The 15207-nt window shown below is 44.2% G+C and overlaps 1 protein-coding gene across 2 annotated transcripts in view; it reads right to left on the reverse strand.

Moving 5' to 3' along the window:
• Positions 1–14617, reverse strand: part of midn (midnolin) — a 36569-nt gene extending 21952 nt beyond the window's left edge. Inside the window, exons 1-5 of one of the 2 annotated variants that reach the window (XM_071345145.1) lie at positions 14601–14617; positions 14400–14477; positions 11056–11283; positions 9003–9090; positions 8722–8784 (exon numbers count right to left, since the gene is read on the reverse strand). In XM_071345145.1, the coding sequence (XP_071201246.1) occupies positions 8722–8784; positions 9003–9090; positions 11056–11276 (372 nt within the window). In that variant the 5' untranslated portion in view covers positions 11277–11283; positions 14400–14477; positions 14601–14617. Of the gene's footprint in view, positions 1–8721; positions 8785–9002; positions 9091–11055; positions 11997–14399; positions 14478–14600 lie in introns of those variants that run through there. The other variant, XM_071345144.1, reaches the window with a different exon arrangement.
• Positions 14618–15207: the final 590 nt, after the last annotated feature.

Raw genomic sequence — 15207 nt, forward strand, 5'->3', positions numbered from 1 at the left:
GAGGTGGAAACTGAGCTGCACTTCCTAACCTCCTGCCCAATGTATGACCATATTAGAGAGACATATTTCCCTCAGATTACACAGATCCACAAAGAATTCGAAAACAAATCCAATTTTGATAAACTCCCATATCTACTGGGTGAAATTCCACAGTGTGCCATCACAGCAGCAAGATTTGTGACCTGTTGCCACAAGAAAAGGGCAACCAGTGAAGAACAAACACCACTGTAAATACAACCCATATTTATGTTTATTTATTTTAACTTGTGTGCTTTAACCATTTGTACATTGTTACAACACTGCATATATATAATATGACATTTGTAATGTCTTTATTGTTTTGAAACTTCTGTATGTGTAATGTTTACTGTTCATTTTTATTGTTTATTTGACTTTTGTATATTACCTACCTCACTTGCTTTGGCAATGTTAACACATGTTTCCCATGCCAATAAAGCCCCTTGAATTGAATTGAATTGAATTGAATTGAGAGAGAGAGAGAGAGAGAGAGAGAGAGAGAGAGAGAGGAGGGAGAGAGAGAGAGGAGGGAGAGAGAGAGAGTAAGAGAGAGAGAGAGGAGGGAGAGAGAGAGAGGAGGGAAAGAGAGAAAGGAGGGAGAGAGAGAGAGGAGGGAGAGAGAGAGAGAGAGAGAGAGGAGGGAGAGAGAGAGGAGGGAGAGAGAGAGTAAGAGAGAGAGAGAGGAGGGAGAGAGAAAGAGGAATAGAGAGGCATTCCATCTCCACTTAAAGACTAGTGTGGATTATTAAAAAACACACCAAAATTAGATTGATGATGCGTTCATACCGAGCTCCCAACGCTGCATGGCAAACCTCAAATTAGATACGCAAAACTCCCCTCTCCTGTTCAGTCTCTCTGTTTTTCTCCATCCCTCACTCCCTCACTCCGTCACTCCCTCTGTACATGTGTCACTCCTGGCCCTGGTGTCTCACTGGTTGACTCATAAAGCCAATTCTGAAGTTCTCACCTAAACCCCATGACCCAGCCTGTGTTTCACACACGTAACACCGTGTGTGTGGAGACCTCCCCTCTTTAACCATCTGCTTACACACACACCGCCAACCGCCCACCACAATGTTCCCATTAGATCAAAATGAAAAAGGCCACAAGCCCACATAAACAAATGCATTAAGCGACCTAAGCAATGGCAGGAGCTACAGAACTCTCAGCCTGCCCTTTAAACCTCTCACTCTCAGGTCTTTGTGGTCCCTGCCTTATTTTCCCCTCCAGAAATAAGTAAGGAACCCAAATAAACCCCCGGGCTCAGAATTTCAGCCTGGGTCTGATTAGTCATTCTGCCCTCCGTGTCAGATTGAAAGGGGAGGACAGAATGGGAGATGGGACAGGCTGCAGTTAGGAGCCGGGGGGTGGAGCCAGGGGTGGAGCTGGGGGTGGAGCCACGGGCTGTGAACTGGAACACCTGAAATAGGTCAGTCTCCTAAGAGATAGGAGGTAACACTAACAGCTACAGCCAGGTGGTACATACTGCAGGAGAGGCTGTTGAAACCATAACGTAAAAACAGCTCAGATAGAGTTTCACTACCTAGAAAACCTCAGTGGTTACGGCACATCCCTGTCCGTACACGCCTTTCTGCTCTCTCTCGAGACAAGTCTGTGTGAGGTTGATGTCAGGGACAAAAAAAATAACTAAGCAGACAAAGAGCCTCCATCGGAGTCTTTAAGTCTTCAACCTCCACCTTCCTTCGTCCTTGGTGTCTTTACAAATTCCAAAGCCCTAGGAAGACAGCCACTCCAGTAGTGGGGGATGGCAGTGAGCCTGAGTTACGTTTAGACAGACAGGCATGGCCTTTTCATTGTTCCTATCATCCTGACTCAGCGAGAGTGGTATGTGGAAGCGAAGAGCGAGGACAAACTATAAGAACAAAGCGTGCGTTTGTCTGACAAAAGCGTCGTCTTGAACGGTATATTTCGTAGACAGTGCTGTGATAAATCAATGATAGCCTATCTGTTAACTGGGTGTTTAAGAAGATACAGAGACACCTGGCTCTGTTCAGATCAACCTGACCTCCATCTGCCATTTTGTTTTTGTTGTTGGGGTGTCATTTTGTGTAGTTGTAGCAGCAGGCTTCGGTTGCTATGCAGTGACAGGAGGATATGATAAGCGGAGACCGGGGAGGAGGGAGAGAGGATGGATGGGGGGATGAGGGAGAAAGAGAGGATGTAGAGAAGGGGGGATGGGGTAGGGTGTCAGAGAGGAGATGGTGGTGGATGGTGATGAAATATTCAGTGAGAGTGTGACTCTGCCTCCTTTTCCCTTTTTTTCTCCAACTCTGCAGTTGACAGTTTTATTTATTGGGGTCCCTGTGGTTCAAGGAACTCATTTGCAGGCGTTCTTCCTTTGCACACTAAGCATACTGAGAGAGAGTAGGAGAGACGGATGAAAGGAGGGAGGGAGAGAGAGAGGGAGCTGGGAACAGGACTGAGCTGACATTCATGAACAACTGAGCAGCATTTGCGTCAGAGCCCAGAGAGGATAGGGATCTGTAGAAGGGTTCAAGCGAAGGAATCGCCCTTCTCCTTCAGCTGCATTACGGCTGAGTAGCTCCTGGTCAACCTATCAAACAGATAGGTGAAGGGGGGAAGAGGTCAGAAACCACCTTATTAACCTGCCTATCCACCCAAATGTTTTGATCGCACCGGGAAACTATTGATACGCTCCTTGTGCAGACAGGCACTGGGTAAAGATGCAATAACACGATTCTCAAAAGAGGAGAAAAAAATCAATCATGCCACAAATCCTAAAAAGCAGGCCCCGTCTTCAAAGGACCCTTCATTGGAGAGATAGCCGTCTGTAATAGTGCCCGATAGGAAACATAAAGCGAAGAGGGTGAATGAGAAACAGTGAGCCAGCTGGCTATCAGCGAATTTGACCAGCTAGGTGGAAAAAAAGAGACAGAATGGCAAAGTTCATAATGATAAGGTTCCTGGTTCCAACCCTCCACCCCCCCCTCCATCCCTCCATCCCTCCATCCCTCTGGCCCTCTACATTACCTCTGCTTCCAGCCAAGCACAATGGCTTTGAAGGTTCTAAGGCAACATAGGCAAAGCAATCCAGTCTATTCGCTCGCCTTGACGTATTACATCTCCTGCTGCTATCACGGGTGCATCCCTCTCTCATCCACACTCTCCATTCTCTAGGCGATCAAAGATGGTGCAACACCAATGCACAAGGTCTTTGATTCCAACTGAATGAATACGTTCTGACTAGTCTCTGCGATAAGGGGGCGGGGGAGAGAGAACGAGGGCCAGGCTTAACCACATGCTCTACAACAGGACACAACATTTGGAGTAGATGCCCATTCATTATTATTCGGCAGCGCTGAGATGCGGTAGCCGGTAGAATTTGTGTGTACTATTTACACAGAGGGAGTACAAAACGGGAGCTATATGTGATGCCATCATAGCAAATGAACATTACAATTACACTTGTTTCAACTGGTCTCAACCCATCGAATTTAGAATGGGTACATCAGGGGGCCGGTCATAACATAGTCCGCAGGGCTGATGCCTTTGAACGGTGGTGAGAAAACGAAACCCACCCAACACCTCCTGTACAGTTGTGTTGTGCTAATTACCTACATTTGACATTGGGCTATTTTTCTATCTGTTGTGATATTCCTGGCTTCCACCGCCTCCCACACGCTAGCCCAGTCAGTCACGATCACCATGCTGCAGGGGCACTTGAAGCACAAAGGCGGCCAGCGGATGAAGAACAATGACGGGCACGACACAATACACACACACTTTATTTTCGCTGGACACACACGCACTCACACAATCTTTGTCACTCTCTCTCAAATACAAAACACACACACACACAGAAACAACAGGACAAAGAAAATATCTGCAAATCCATCTCCCCCGTTTCTCAAACACACCTTGGCACCCCTCCTGTATGTGCCTGTCTGTATCAGAAAGAGATTACACAGGTGTAGAGACACTCCACCAGCTTAATGCGCTCCCAGGCTAGGATTTATAGGTCACGGAAACAAATAGTCCCTCTATTCACTGTTGTCTTTCAGTCTTATAATATACAATTCCATTTACACATTCTGCTCCGAAATTATTTATTTCTGTAGCCTTCATTTACGAGAAGGCAAGACTCCTGCCTGTATACAAAAAGCTTTGATTTGATGCAGGGAGACAGCAGGCTGGTTTTATAGATGGGGAGATGCTCTCCTATTGACATGGCAAGTCAGTAATTTTTCAATTCTTTCCACTCCCAAATCCTCAATACAATTAAAGAACAATGATTTCCAGTAGTGTCTGACTGGCTGATTAACTACCATCTTGATGAGGTGGGTATAGAGCAGGGGTCTGGAAAAAGAAACATATTGACCAATTGCTTTGAGCAGTGTGCTAGGCACACAGGCACGGACAGACACACGCACCACACACACACACAGTTTATGATGTACTTCTAACACATGAACAGAATACCTTATCTAGAAAAGCACTTGGACAATCTGACTATAAGGTGTAGGTGTATGAACGGACCATGTAGTTATAACCCTATTGTCACGCCCTGACTTTAGTTATATTTGTTTTCTTTGTTTTTTTGGTTAGGTCAGGGTGTGACAAGGGTGGTTTGTTTAGTTTTTGAATTGTCTAGGGGTTTTTGTCTTGTCTAGGGTTTTTGTTTGTCTATGGGGATTTTGTATGGTCTAGGGGTTTGTAGGTTTATGGTGGCCTGAGTTGGTTCCCAATCAGAGACAGCTGTTTCTTGTTGTCTCTGATTGGGGAGCCTATTTAGGTTGCCATTTTCCATGTTGGTTTTGTGGGTAGTTGTTTTCTGTTTTGTGTGTCTGCACCAGACAGAACTGTTTCGTTTGTTCCACTTTGTTATTTTTTGTTTGAGTGTTCAGCTTTATTAAAAATCATGAACACGTACCACGCTGCACCTTGGTCTACTCCTTCTTCCTCAGACGAACATCGTTACACCTATGATAAGACAAGGCCTTATCGGAGCTCCATCACCAGCACAACACTTCTCTACTCCTCTACCTCAGAGGTGACCTTTTCTCCTCTCCTCCTCCCTCCCTCCCTCTGCTCATCTCCTCATCTTTGAGTCACGCCTGTCCTTCCAAACATCCTCCCTCCGTGGCTCAGAACAACCTGTACACAACACGCCACAACGGCCAAAAACAAATCAACGTGACTCACCAAGGCCACCTATGGCTCCCTCCTCTCCCTGCCTTTCCGTCCCACATCCCCCCTGCCTGGCCTGGCCCACCAAGCTCCCTGGAGGAGGGGAGCTGGTGGAAATGATGAGAGGGGTGACCCAGAGGTGATCCTCCACATAATGTTAGATCCCACTATTAGCATCTATCTGTTTTAAGACACAATGACAATGCTGATGACAATGCTGGCTCTTATTCAGAGCCCAGCGGAGGCTGGTGGAGGAGGGTGTTGGGAGACAGAGAGAAGGAAGAGAGAAAAGGTACAGCAGAAATGTAACAATGTACTCCTCAGGGACCTGGCCAACATACAGCCTCCCCAAAGACAAGCTGTGTTCTTACTCCAGGAAAATATGTCAATCTTCTCCTCCCTGCCGTCCCCCCTCTATCCTTCCAGCTGGGCTATACATTGATTTTGGCATCATAGCATCATAACACTGTTTCACTTAATTGGCTCCAGCCTACGTGGAAAACAGAGTCATCGGGGAGACCTTAACCTCAAGCTTGACTCTCAGTCATTGTTTTTGTATTGGAGGGTTGGTCGGCTAGGCAGGTTTTGTGGACTGGACTGGAGTTTATTCTTTAAAACGTGGAACAAAGGGAGAGGTGGGGGAAGGGGAGGGCAGTGCATGGGGGATGGTTAGGTTAAGTGGCTTGGTTTCCTATAAGCACCCATGAGCAAACACTCACGATGTTCAATGAATAAACTGTCTTTTCCAAACCAAGATATCATCACTCAATAACAGTTGACGATGCTGATTATACTCAACCACGGTAAGCATCCCTCTTCCTCTCCCTAGATAGCTACCATATTTCTCACAAACAGACCAGTAGCTACATCCCTCTGAGTCCAAGCTCGAAGGGGGCTTTCATTCTTCCATCAACAGAAGCAAGCCTCTTAAATACAGCCTGCTGCACAGACAGACACTCTCTCAGGCTCAACCTAAACCTATCTCTGGCAGACAGAGGGAGAAAACCAGCCCAGTCTTGATGGACTGTCAGGAGGTGGTGGCTTAATGCAGATTAGATGTCAGGAGAAAATTCGCCTGGAAAAGCCAAGAAGAAGAATTAAGGGAGCCAGTGCCCTTGATAGAGGCCAGCCTATTCTGTCACCGTCTGAATATAGCAGGAGCCTACTGGAGGCAGCGGGCAGGCATTAGGCAGAGAACAAAACTTGCAAACCACAGCACATTCAAATGATAGGGCGGTGGACGAGTTGAGAGAGAGAGAGAGAGAGAGAGAGAGAGAGAGAGAGAGAGAGAGAGAGAGAGAGAGAGAGAGAGAGAGAGAGAGAGAGAGAGAGAGAGAGAGAGAGAGAGAGAGAGAGAGAGAGAGAGAGAGAGAGAGAGAGAGAGAGAGAGAGAGAGAGAGAGAGAGAGAGAGAGAGAGAGAGAGAGAGAGAGAGAGAGAGAGAGAGAGATAAAAGGTCCTCCCTTTCCATGAAACACTTTCCCTCTCGCTCTACGGAAGTCCGAAATAGATCTCTCCCTGGAAGCTACCTCGCTGGGCAGGTTGTGGAGTACTCTTCTGAATCCCAGTATGAAGCAGGAGAATACTGGAAGCCGTTATCAGCTGGGCTTCTATGAACAGACTGAACTTCCTGGTACAAAACCTGATCTCCAATCCCGACCAGACTACACATAGTTGGGGGGAGGGAGGAGGGCGACAGATGGGGACGTTTAACCTACCACTTTCCTAATGTTATCAGCAAGCAACTAGCCACCACATCTTATTCCTATGGCTATTTTTGGAATCGTAGGGGTATCGGTTAACCTATCAGACACATTTAAGAGCTCAGTGCATTGATTGATTTTTGATAGCCTCCAAGTTGGAGGAGGAAATGAACGGGAAAGCTCTTGTGTTCCTATTTTCTAATCTTACCCGGTATCTGTAATCTCTCCCCAATCTATATCGTCCCATTCCGCCTCATGAATTATGAAGTGGGAATCAATTCTCCTAGATAAAAAACCCCCACATTCAATCTGTTTCATATGGGTTACTTGCTTTACTAAACTTTCATTGTTGGCTGTGCATATGAGCACATTGAATGACTCACCAGGAGACATGAATAGTTCCACCATCTCACGTTCTTACAGTAAAGTCTTGAGAAACAAGAGGCAGGCTTGATGAAGAAGGAAGTCCTACCAATGTGACTCATAATGACTGTAGGGCCTAACTACTGTACATGCCCTTTCCTGCTGCCTGCCTTCCCCGTGAGAGGAGGAGAGGCGAGGCGAAGGCAACAGGTCTTGAATACAGAGCTGTGGAAAGTCAGGGCACAGACTGTTTGATGTTGGCACTGTTGAAGTATGGGAAAGCCTTGCCTAGTGGAAACAGCAGTCAGTGTGGGCCACCCGGCAAAGTCGTAACGCATGATGATAAAGGCTTGCTTCCAGCCCAACCAACCCCCACGCACACACACAAACGCACTCACTCATCTGTCGTCACCGTTGTGCTGTGCGCAGGCAGGCTAGGCGCTGAGATCACACACACAATAACGCCAGGATTTCCAGTGTAAAAATATCAGCGGGAGAGAAGCCACACTGAGGTTTTGACATGTGTTTAAAGTTTTTGACTTTACCAGCAGCCCTGCTAGAAGACTTTATGTTCTCAATCTTTATCATCTTGATGTTACTTGAGAAAACTTGCTACATCAATGTCACACAAAACCTCAAAATATAAGTGTGCAACTAGTCCATTTTATTGAGGTCGTATCTAACATTAGTGACATATTTTTACTGCAACTATTACGTGCATCACAGAGACACAGCACACCTTGAGTCAGTCAGCTGCTGAGACAATACGTCATCACTGTCTCTCTCTCTCTCTCTCTGAGGTTGAGGAGGTGAGGTGAGATCAGATCTTATCCCTTTACTTTCAGTACTGATCATATCAGTGACTCAGACCAAACCAGTGACTCATATTCATGCTGTATTTCAACAGTTCCAGAGAGGTACATCGAGTTCTTGGCCACTGTGTTCTCGTGCATGCATTCTATGCTTCCAGGAACTATAGGCTAATATTGATTGAAATGCCTATCTGTCAGTTGAATCTCTGTTTATGAGTTTAGTGTATATCTGTGTTGGCTTCCTGGAAACATCTCTCTGAGTCTCTGTGGTGAGAGGAGAGCCAGAAAGGAGAGCCAGTCAGGGCTTTGCACAGAGAGAGGGTGGGGGGGGGGTGACTTCACTCTCAATCAGGCCCATGGTGGGTGGGGTTTGCTTGGGCTTGCTTGTTTAAGAGGCTAAGATTACACATGGGAAGAGTCTGGTGTATCAGCAGCCTTTGTCTTATATGAGGTCTTCTCTATCCTGCTCCAGCTTCACATGCAAACAGGTCTCATGCACTTTAAAACACACTGCTTCTTTTCAGGGGCAATCTGTTTAAGTTAAACCAGCTGTATGTCAAAGCACTTCTGTAATCATTGGATGATCTCCAACGCAGGTCTAGTGAACGGTCTTCTCATGAAGGTCACTTAAATACCATTATTTGAGAGAGTTCTTACCTGAGTTTCTGTTAAACTCTCCAAAGCTTGCATCACTGACTGTTCTGGTCTTGATGCTTGAGACTTCAAAGAAAGAACAACATGATTTACTGGTGAGCCTTAGTAGACAAAGAAGAAAGGCTGAGCCTTGTGCATTCAAAGATGACTGAGAGGAGATCAACACAGACTTAATTACCTACATTAATCTGTCTGATGCTATTAACACGTATTATCTTGAACCCAAACAACCCCCCAGGGCGTTTAGCAAAACACACACAGACGAGGTGTATAATTATCCTTACCATTAAGCCTGCTTCAACTGTAGGTACAAGGGTTAACTTGCTCCCATCAGAGATCCCGAGGTCCTGGAGTTTTCCTGAACTCAGACGCCTGAGGGGGAGAAATAAATAACCATATTAGTTTACAGTCAAACTGACATTTTAACTGATGAACTGACATTACTCTATTCACGTTTCAGAAGCACCAACCTTTGTACAGTTAGGTGAGTCTTCAACATGTATTTAGAAAAACAACCTGTATGAAAGTCTGCTTGACGGAGAGCTAGCGTATTGATCCGCTGTCATACACTATTTCAATTTCAAGTAGTGGGGCTTGACAACTGTTAACAGTGGATATTTGACACCGCTGCCATTGCCTGAAGGAGAGGACTATTTTCTCTCATGATGCTGGACAGGAGGTTATGACAACTTCTTGGAGGACAGCAAAATCTGATAGTTGAGGGTTATGACCTCTCCATAAACATTGCATGTTCCATTTGAAACGATGAATAATGTGTGTTTATTCACATGAAATAGACCTAAGCGTTTGCATTTGTACAAAATCTTTCAATTAACAGCCTACTATTTGACTTCCCTAAAAAGCGTAGTTTGGTCCATTCATGTTCACTATTTGAGAACCATGAGCATGCAACGCCTTACTCATCATCGGGTGGAGACAGGTTTATGTGTGCTCTCTGATGACAGTTACTGGAAAGACTTTCCAACACATTGAAATGGTATGTAACCATAGGGCGCTCATTTGCATTTAAATGTTTGCATTCTTGTACAACTAATGCGTTTAGGAACACTTGTAGGCCTACGCCTATTTACTGAATAGCCATGTCATTTGTCATTCTGAATGGTCATTTTCAGGACCTCATCGGGTCAAAAAAGAGGTGGGGAAAACGCGCGGCTAGTGGAAGCGTTGTGAGAAGCCCACTGTACAGTGGGCACTAAAAGTCACACCTCCAGCTGAAGAAAGGCAGTCAGCAGCGCCTAACGTCAGGTATTTGGAGAGAGAATCAAAAAAAGGTTCTCGGTTTTAAGGGCTGATGTGATTTGGAGGCGATTACACCGGGAGCCATGGGACGGTTGTTATTTAAAAGCAAAAAAAACAATGCGACTGGTTGATGTGAAAGTACAAAGACACCTTTAACATACCAACTCCCCTCCCCTCCATTGTCATTTAACTCACGAAAATCCGACTCAATTGAAAACCAGCTAATATTACCGTTTCAGTTTGCTTTACAGTGCAGATAGATTGTAGATTGTAACGCGTTGTTAAAACTATCCCCATTGTTCTCGAGTGCTCCCCTATTCAAAATGGCAAATACGTGTTCTCCCAATTTTCTCCAGGGGAGTTCCTTGTAATAAAACGTGAGCATAAACCAATGCATATGCGTTCCCTGGTGTGAGAGGAGATTGTAGAAAGCTGGGTGTAACCATAGATAATGAAAGAGAAGGAATGAAAGAGATTCCTTGTGCTTCGCCCTCATCTAATCTTACCATAACCCCAACCATGGAATAAATACAATTGTGCTCCCCACTTACGTATAGCGTCAATTCGATTCTAAACACAAAGCCTCTAAATAATTGTGTATTTTTTAAGACCAAATCCAATGTTCAGACAGATGGCAGCTGGATAAATAAAGTAAACATGCACTGTATGCATTTCATTCAGCTGTTAATCATTTGTATAATATATTTAATCATTAATGGTATGGTATGTATAATGAACGCTGAAGGAGGCAGTGCAATGTGCCCCACGACTCGCTCATAAATGCTGCTCCAAACCTTGACTGACCAATGTGCGTCTCCCATGCGCAATTCGATACTTGCCGCACTGGCCGGCTTTAATGGTCAATAGCTGCTTAGCTTGAATATAGTGCTGCTGATATGACATCTATGCCATTCTTGATCTACACAATGTGTTACAGATTAAATAAATGCAAAATATAGACATCAATAGAAATCAGTGATTTGTACAGAGCAAATGTATGTAAAATGTAGTCTACTATATCATGTATGCACATAACATTTGACCGTAGGATATACTGATGTTTATAGATGTACTCACGTTTCTTTGTGTAGAAGGGTGAGTCTTTCTTTTGGTACTTTGAGTCTCTGAGAAAGCCTTCTCTTCAGTCCTTCCACAGTCTCCTCCAGGGGAAGAGAGAGCTCGAAGCGTGTGCCGGTTGTGGAATGGATGTACAAATTCATGGAGGGTTCACTCGGGACGGCCTCGCAAGACGGAGCCCCGCGGCTGGTGCAGCTCCGGGCGCTAGGATGTTGGTCCATTCGATAGCTTGTGGTCAGGGGGGAGACAAGGCGAGTGGAGCGGGGTTGGAGAGAAAGAGCAGACCCTTTACGCAGTGTCCCTTGTTTTCAGAGAGTGAAACTGCTTGCATTCAAAAGAAAGAAATAGAATCTCTCTCCTGGTGTCTTTCTGTATACCGAGTCTGAATAAACCAGTTTCCCCTCTTCTGATTATATAATGAGAATATTCCCCGAACGAGTCTAATAGAGAAATACTTTGTTGCGCTTTTCTTGTGTATGCGGCTTGCTCAAGAGATGTTCCAACTTCCACTCCAAAATGTTCCAGATTTTTAAATGCTACAGAGGTGGATGAATGCCAGGCAGCTATACTAGTATCACAGGAAATATGCCAAGGGCCATCAATTAGAACTATTGCCTTTCTGAGAGAAAATGCGCAATATAGGCTATACCTTTCTGTCCTTATTGTTTTAAATGCATTGGACTGAAAACTGCCTTGAAGCCAAATACAAGACCTACAGAATGCAAAAGCCTCATTAGATTAATACAGTAAAGCTCTCTGCTGCGCACCCATGCCCACCGCAGCTCCAATGAAAAATCGACACTGAGCATTGTCACAAAGTAGCTCACTTCCACCACGCCAAAAACACGCCTACAGTCCGCAGACATTCTACCCAATCACAAGAGAAGTCCTTTAGGACGCTGTTGATCTAAACCAATGGCAAAAGTAGATTCACACCCACGTGGAGGACAGATGTCTCGTTTTTTCTCTTCCACACCATTTTGGTCACAAACACCAATCGGATTGAAGGGGGCTAGGCCTTGGAGCGTCACGCAATAATACGATAGTTCCAGCCCACTCAGGCAATTTTAGGCCATTCATAATATATTACAATCACAACATATAGCCCTATAAGTGGTGGAATTTCAAATCCTAAACTAAAGGCTGCTGTAATGAAAACAAACTATGTAATATTCTTACACAGATGCTTTATGTGGGTAGGACTTTAAATGTAGGATGATGTTTTATTATAGGTTATGCAGACTACAATGGCAGCAATGCATGTAGGTTGCCACATTGTCCATATCCTATAACTATGTTATGTATATTCAATGTTGCGAAATCTCAAGTTTCACCTGTTGGCTGTCATCGTCATCATTTATAGTACAGTGCTGACGTCATTTCCTTCCTTCTAACCTATGCTGCATCCAAATCCATTAGGAGGTAATCGCGCGCGGAATGCAAATAACACATTAAACCGGGTATTCTCTTCAGGAAGTGCGGTTCAGCATCAGATCTTTGAGATGTTCTCGGAAAAGAATATGGACACTGGTAGCAAACAGGGCTCGGCTCCTACGTCATGCATTCCCTACAATCAGCTTTACAAGAAAAAGAGCCCATGTTTGCTCCTCAGATCCACCGGATATTCCGTGCGTATGTCTACGGGTAATTGCGCATTGCCAACTGGTTAGACACTATCCATATGTTATTCCAATGGACTTCTCTGAAAGCCCATACCATTTTTTTCTGCAACATGAACTCACATACCATACTTGGGCGACAGTTAAGCTTGTCAACTACTAAATATCACAGACATCAGGTTACTTCAGAGAAGTGCTTTCTCCATTTTTCCTCCTGGAAAATCTCACTGGCTTGGGCTACATGGCCATAAGAGCCATAAGAGAAAATGTTCAAACGGGCCACCACTGTAACTTAACCTATGTACAGTAAAGGGAGAAATATGTATATGTGTATTCTATGTGGGGCAACTATCGACAAAGGGCGCTGAATAAAACCAGATACTCGCTCGCCCTCCAGTGGTCAATGTGGGCACTTTGGGAGGCTGAATTTGACAGGTGAATCCCAACTCTGTTGACCCCTAGGACCTAGGCGGTCTCCACACCTGTTGTAACAGGTTGTTGGCGCTATAATCTGGTTAGAACATCGAATCCACAAGCACTGAATCTGAATCTTATTGTTTTCAGGAAAGGCAAGAAGGCATCAATGTTGAAGCACACATTGCCTATTGTTGCAGGTGTTTTTAACAAATGTGTAATTTATTTAACTAGGCAAGTCAGTTAAGAACAAAATTCTTATTTTCAGTGACGGCCTAGGAACAGTCGGTTAACTGCCTTGTTCAGGGGCAGAAAAACAAATGTTCCTTTTTTTTTTTTACATTGTCAGCTCAGGGATTCGATTTTGCAACCTTTCAGTTACTAGTCCAATGATCTAACCACTAGGCTACCTGCCGCCCCATGACAGTAGAAGTAAGCTAGCCTACCGGTAATGACCCTCTGAGTATAGGTACAGCTGACTGAGAGTCGGTGTAGCCTAATGATATCATATCACAGACTGCGCTTGATGTCTATAAAGAGAGGCAGGTTGTGTTGCTTATATTGACATTATGGGTGCTGTCATCAGCTATCCTATAAGTCAGTGATAACCACCACTGTTATTGTCTGCAGATGGCAGGTAGCATCAGTTGACATATCAATTGAATCTTGCATAGCCTACATGTAGTTCTATAATTTCGAAACTCTTAAAAGTTGGCAAAACAACAGTGAAATGTGATGCATGCAGCCTAAACAAACCAAACTGTGACACAATGTAGGCTATTCATTTCAGTTATTGTCTACGTGCCTCAGGTGGCCATTTATAACATTACAAAAAATGGTTTTGCTTATACATTTCCAAAGGTAACTTACCTCAAATGTGAGGTAAGAAACATGAACAAAGCCATTCCCGCACCTGTTTCGGTAAAAATCTGAGTGACGGGCTGGAGAAATATAACCGATCTCAAATTCATAAACAGAGCTCTGGATGCAAGGACTGACCATCCATGTCACAATTATAGTTTTAACCGTGTTTTGAAGCTATATAGTGTTTGTTTACATTTACTGTGTTTATTTTGGTTTCTGATGGGGTAGGACAGTTGAACTGAGCTCATGAGGCATTTATAAGTTATATTCTTCAAGAATCAATGTGTACATATCATTCATTTACAAGTCCAAAAATTAATGTAGCAACTGCAGATTGCCCCTTTGAGTCAAAGTTATTAAAACTATAGAATCATCATTTACCACATTATACAAATATGAATTATGACTATAGGTTTGACATGATTCCAAAGTTGGAATGGAACTTACCAATTATTGTGGCGAGAACTTTAAAGCTTTTGTTTTTCAAAAACGTTTCCCCAGATTTGGCATGTAAATCTTCCCAAACTGAGAAACACAGGTATGTCCAGTAAAGATATGTTAGCATCCACTGTGACAGTAAATTCTCAGACAAATCTGTGAGTCTTCACTGTAGTAAGGACCACTCTGTAGCCTATTCCTCTTGCTTACCACTTGAGTGTCTTAAAATGCCCGTGTGATGTTTGCGCATCGGTGTCTTTTGTATTACCAGCACAATTCGGGAGATGAGGCACCTCTTATCCTAGCCCTCTAGGTCTAGGATATGGGTGGAGAGTATGGTTCTTGATATGTCAGCATGTGATTTAAGGTAGCCACGGAATTCCTCCTCACATGCGAGTTCCTTTCCAAGACCTGCTGCCTGATTCGTTCTCCACTATCGGAAAGAATGTGCTTGCGCAAAGGTTTAAATCGCTTCACGGGATTGGTAGGGTCTCTGTGGGAGTGCCTCTACGGTAGTCTAAACAAGGGTAAGAACTTTAATCACTCTAAGGACAAGGTCCTTATAAATCATATTCAACTGACTTACGACCTTAACAAAAAGTAAATGAAGTATAGATATTTCAGGGGTGTAACCTTCCGCTGACGACAAGAAAGAAAACATTCAAAGAAGAAAAAAATCTCTTGGCAACCAGTGTAGGAAAACACAGTGCATGGTTACAAACTCACCTGAATACAAATAAACAAAAGTTATTTCAGCAAATGACCAGTTCTGCAGGTGATAATATACCTGGAAATCATCAAACAATGGCAATCCTAT

This window comes from Salvelinus alpinus, chromosome 16 (assembly GCF_045679555.1).
Source record: "Salvelinus alpinus chromosome 16, SLU_Salpinus.1, whole genome shotgun sequence".
In the NCBI taxonomy this organism is placed as follows: Eukaryota; Metazoa; Chordata; class Actinopteri; order Salmoniformes; family Salmonidae; genus Salvelinus; species Salvelinus alpinus.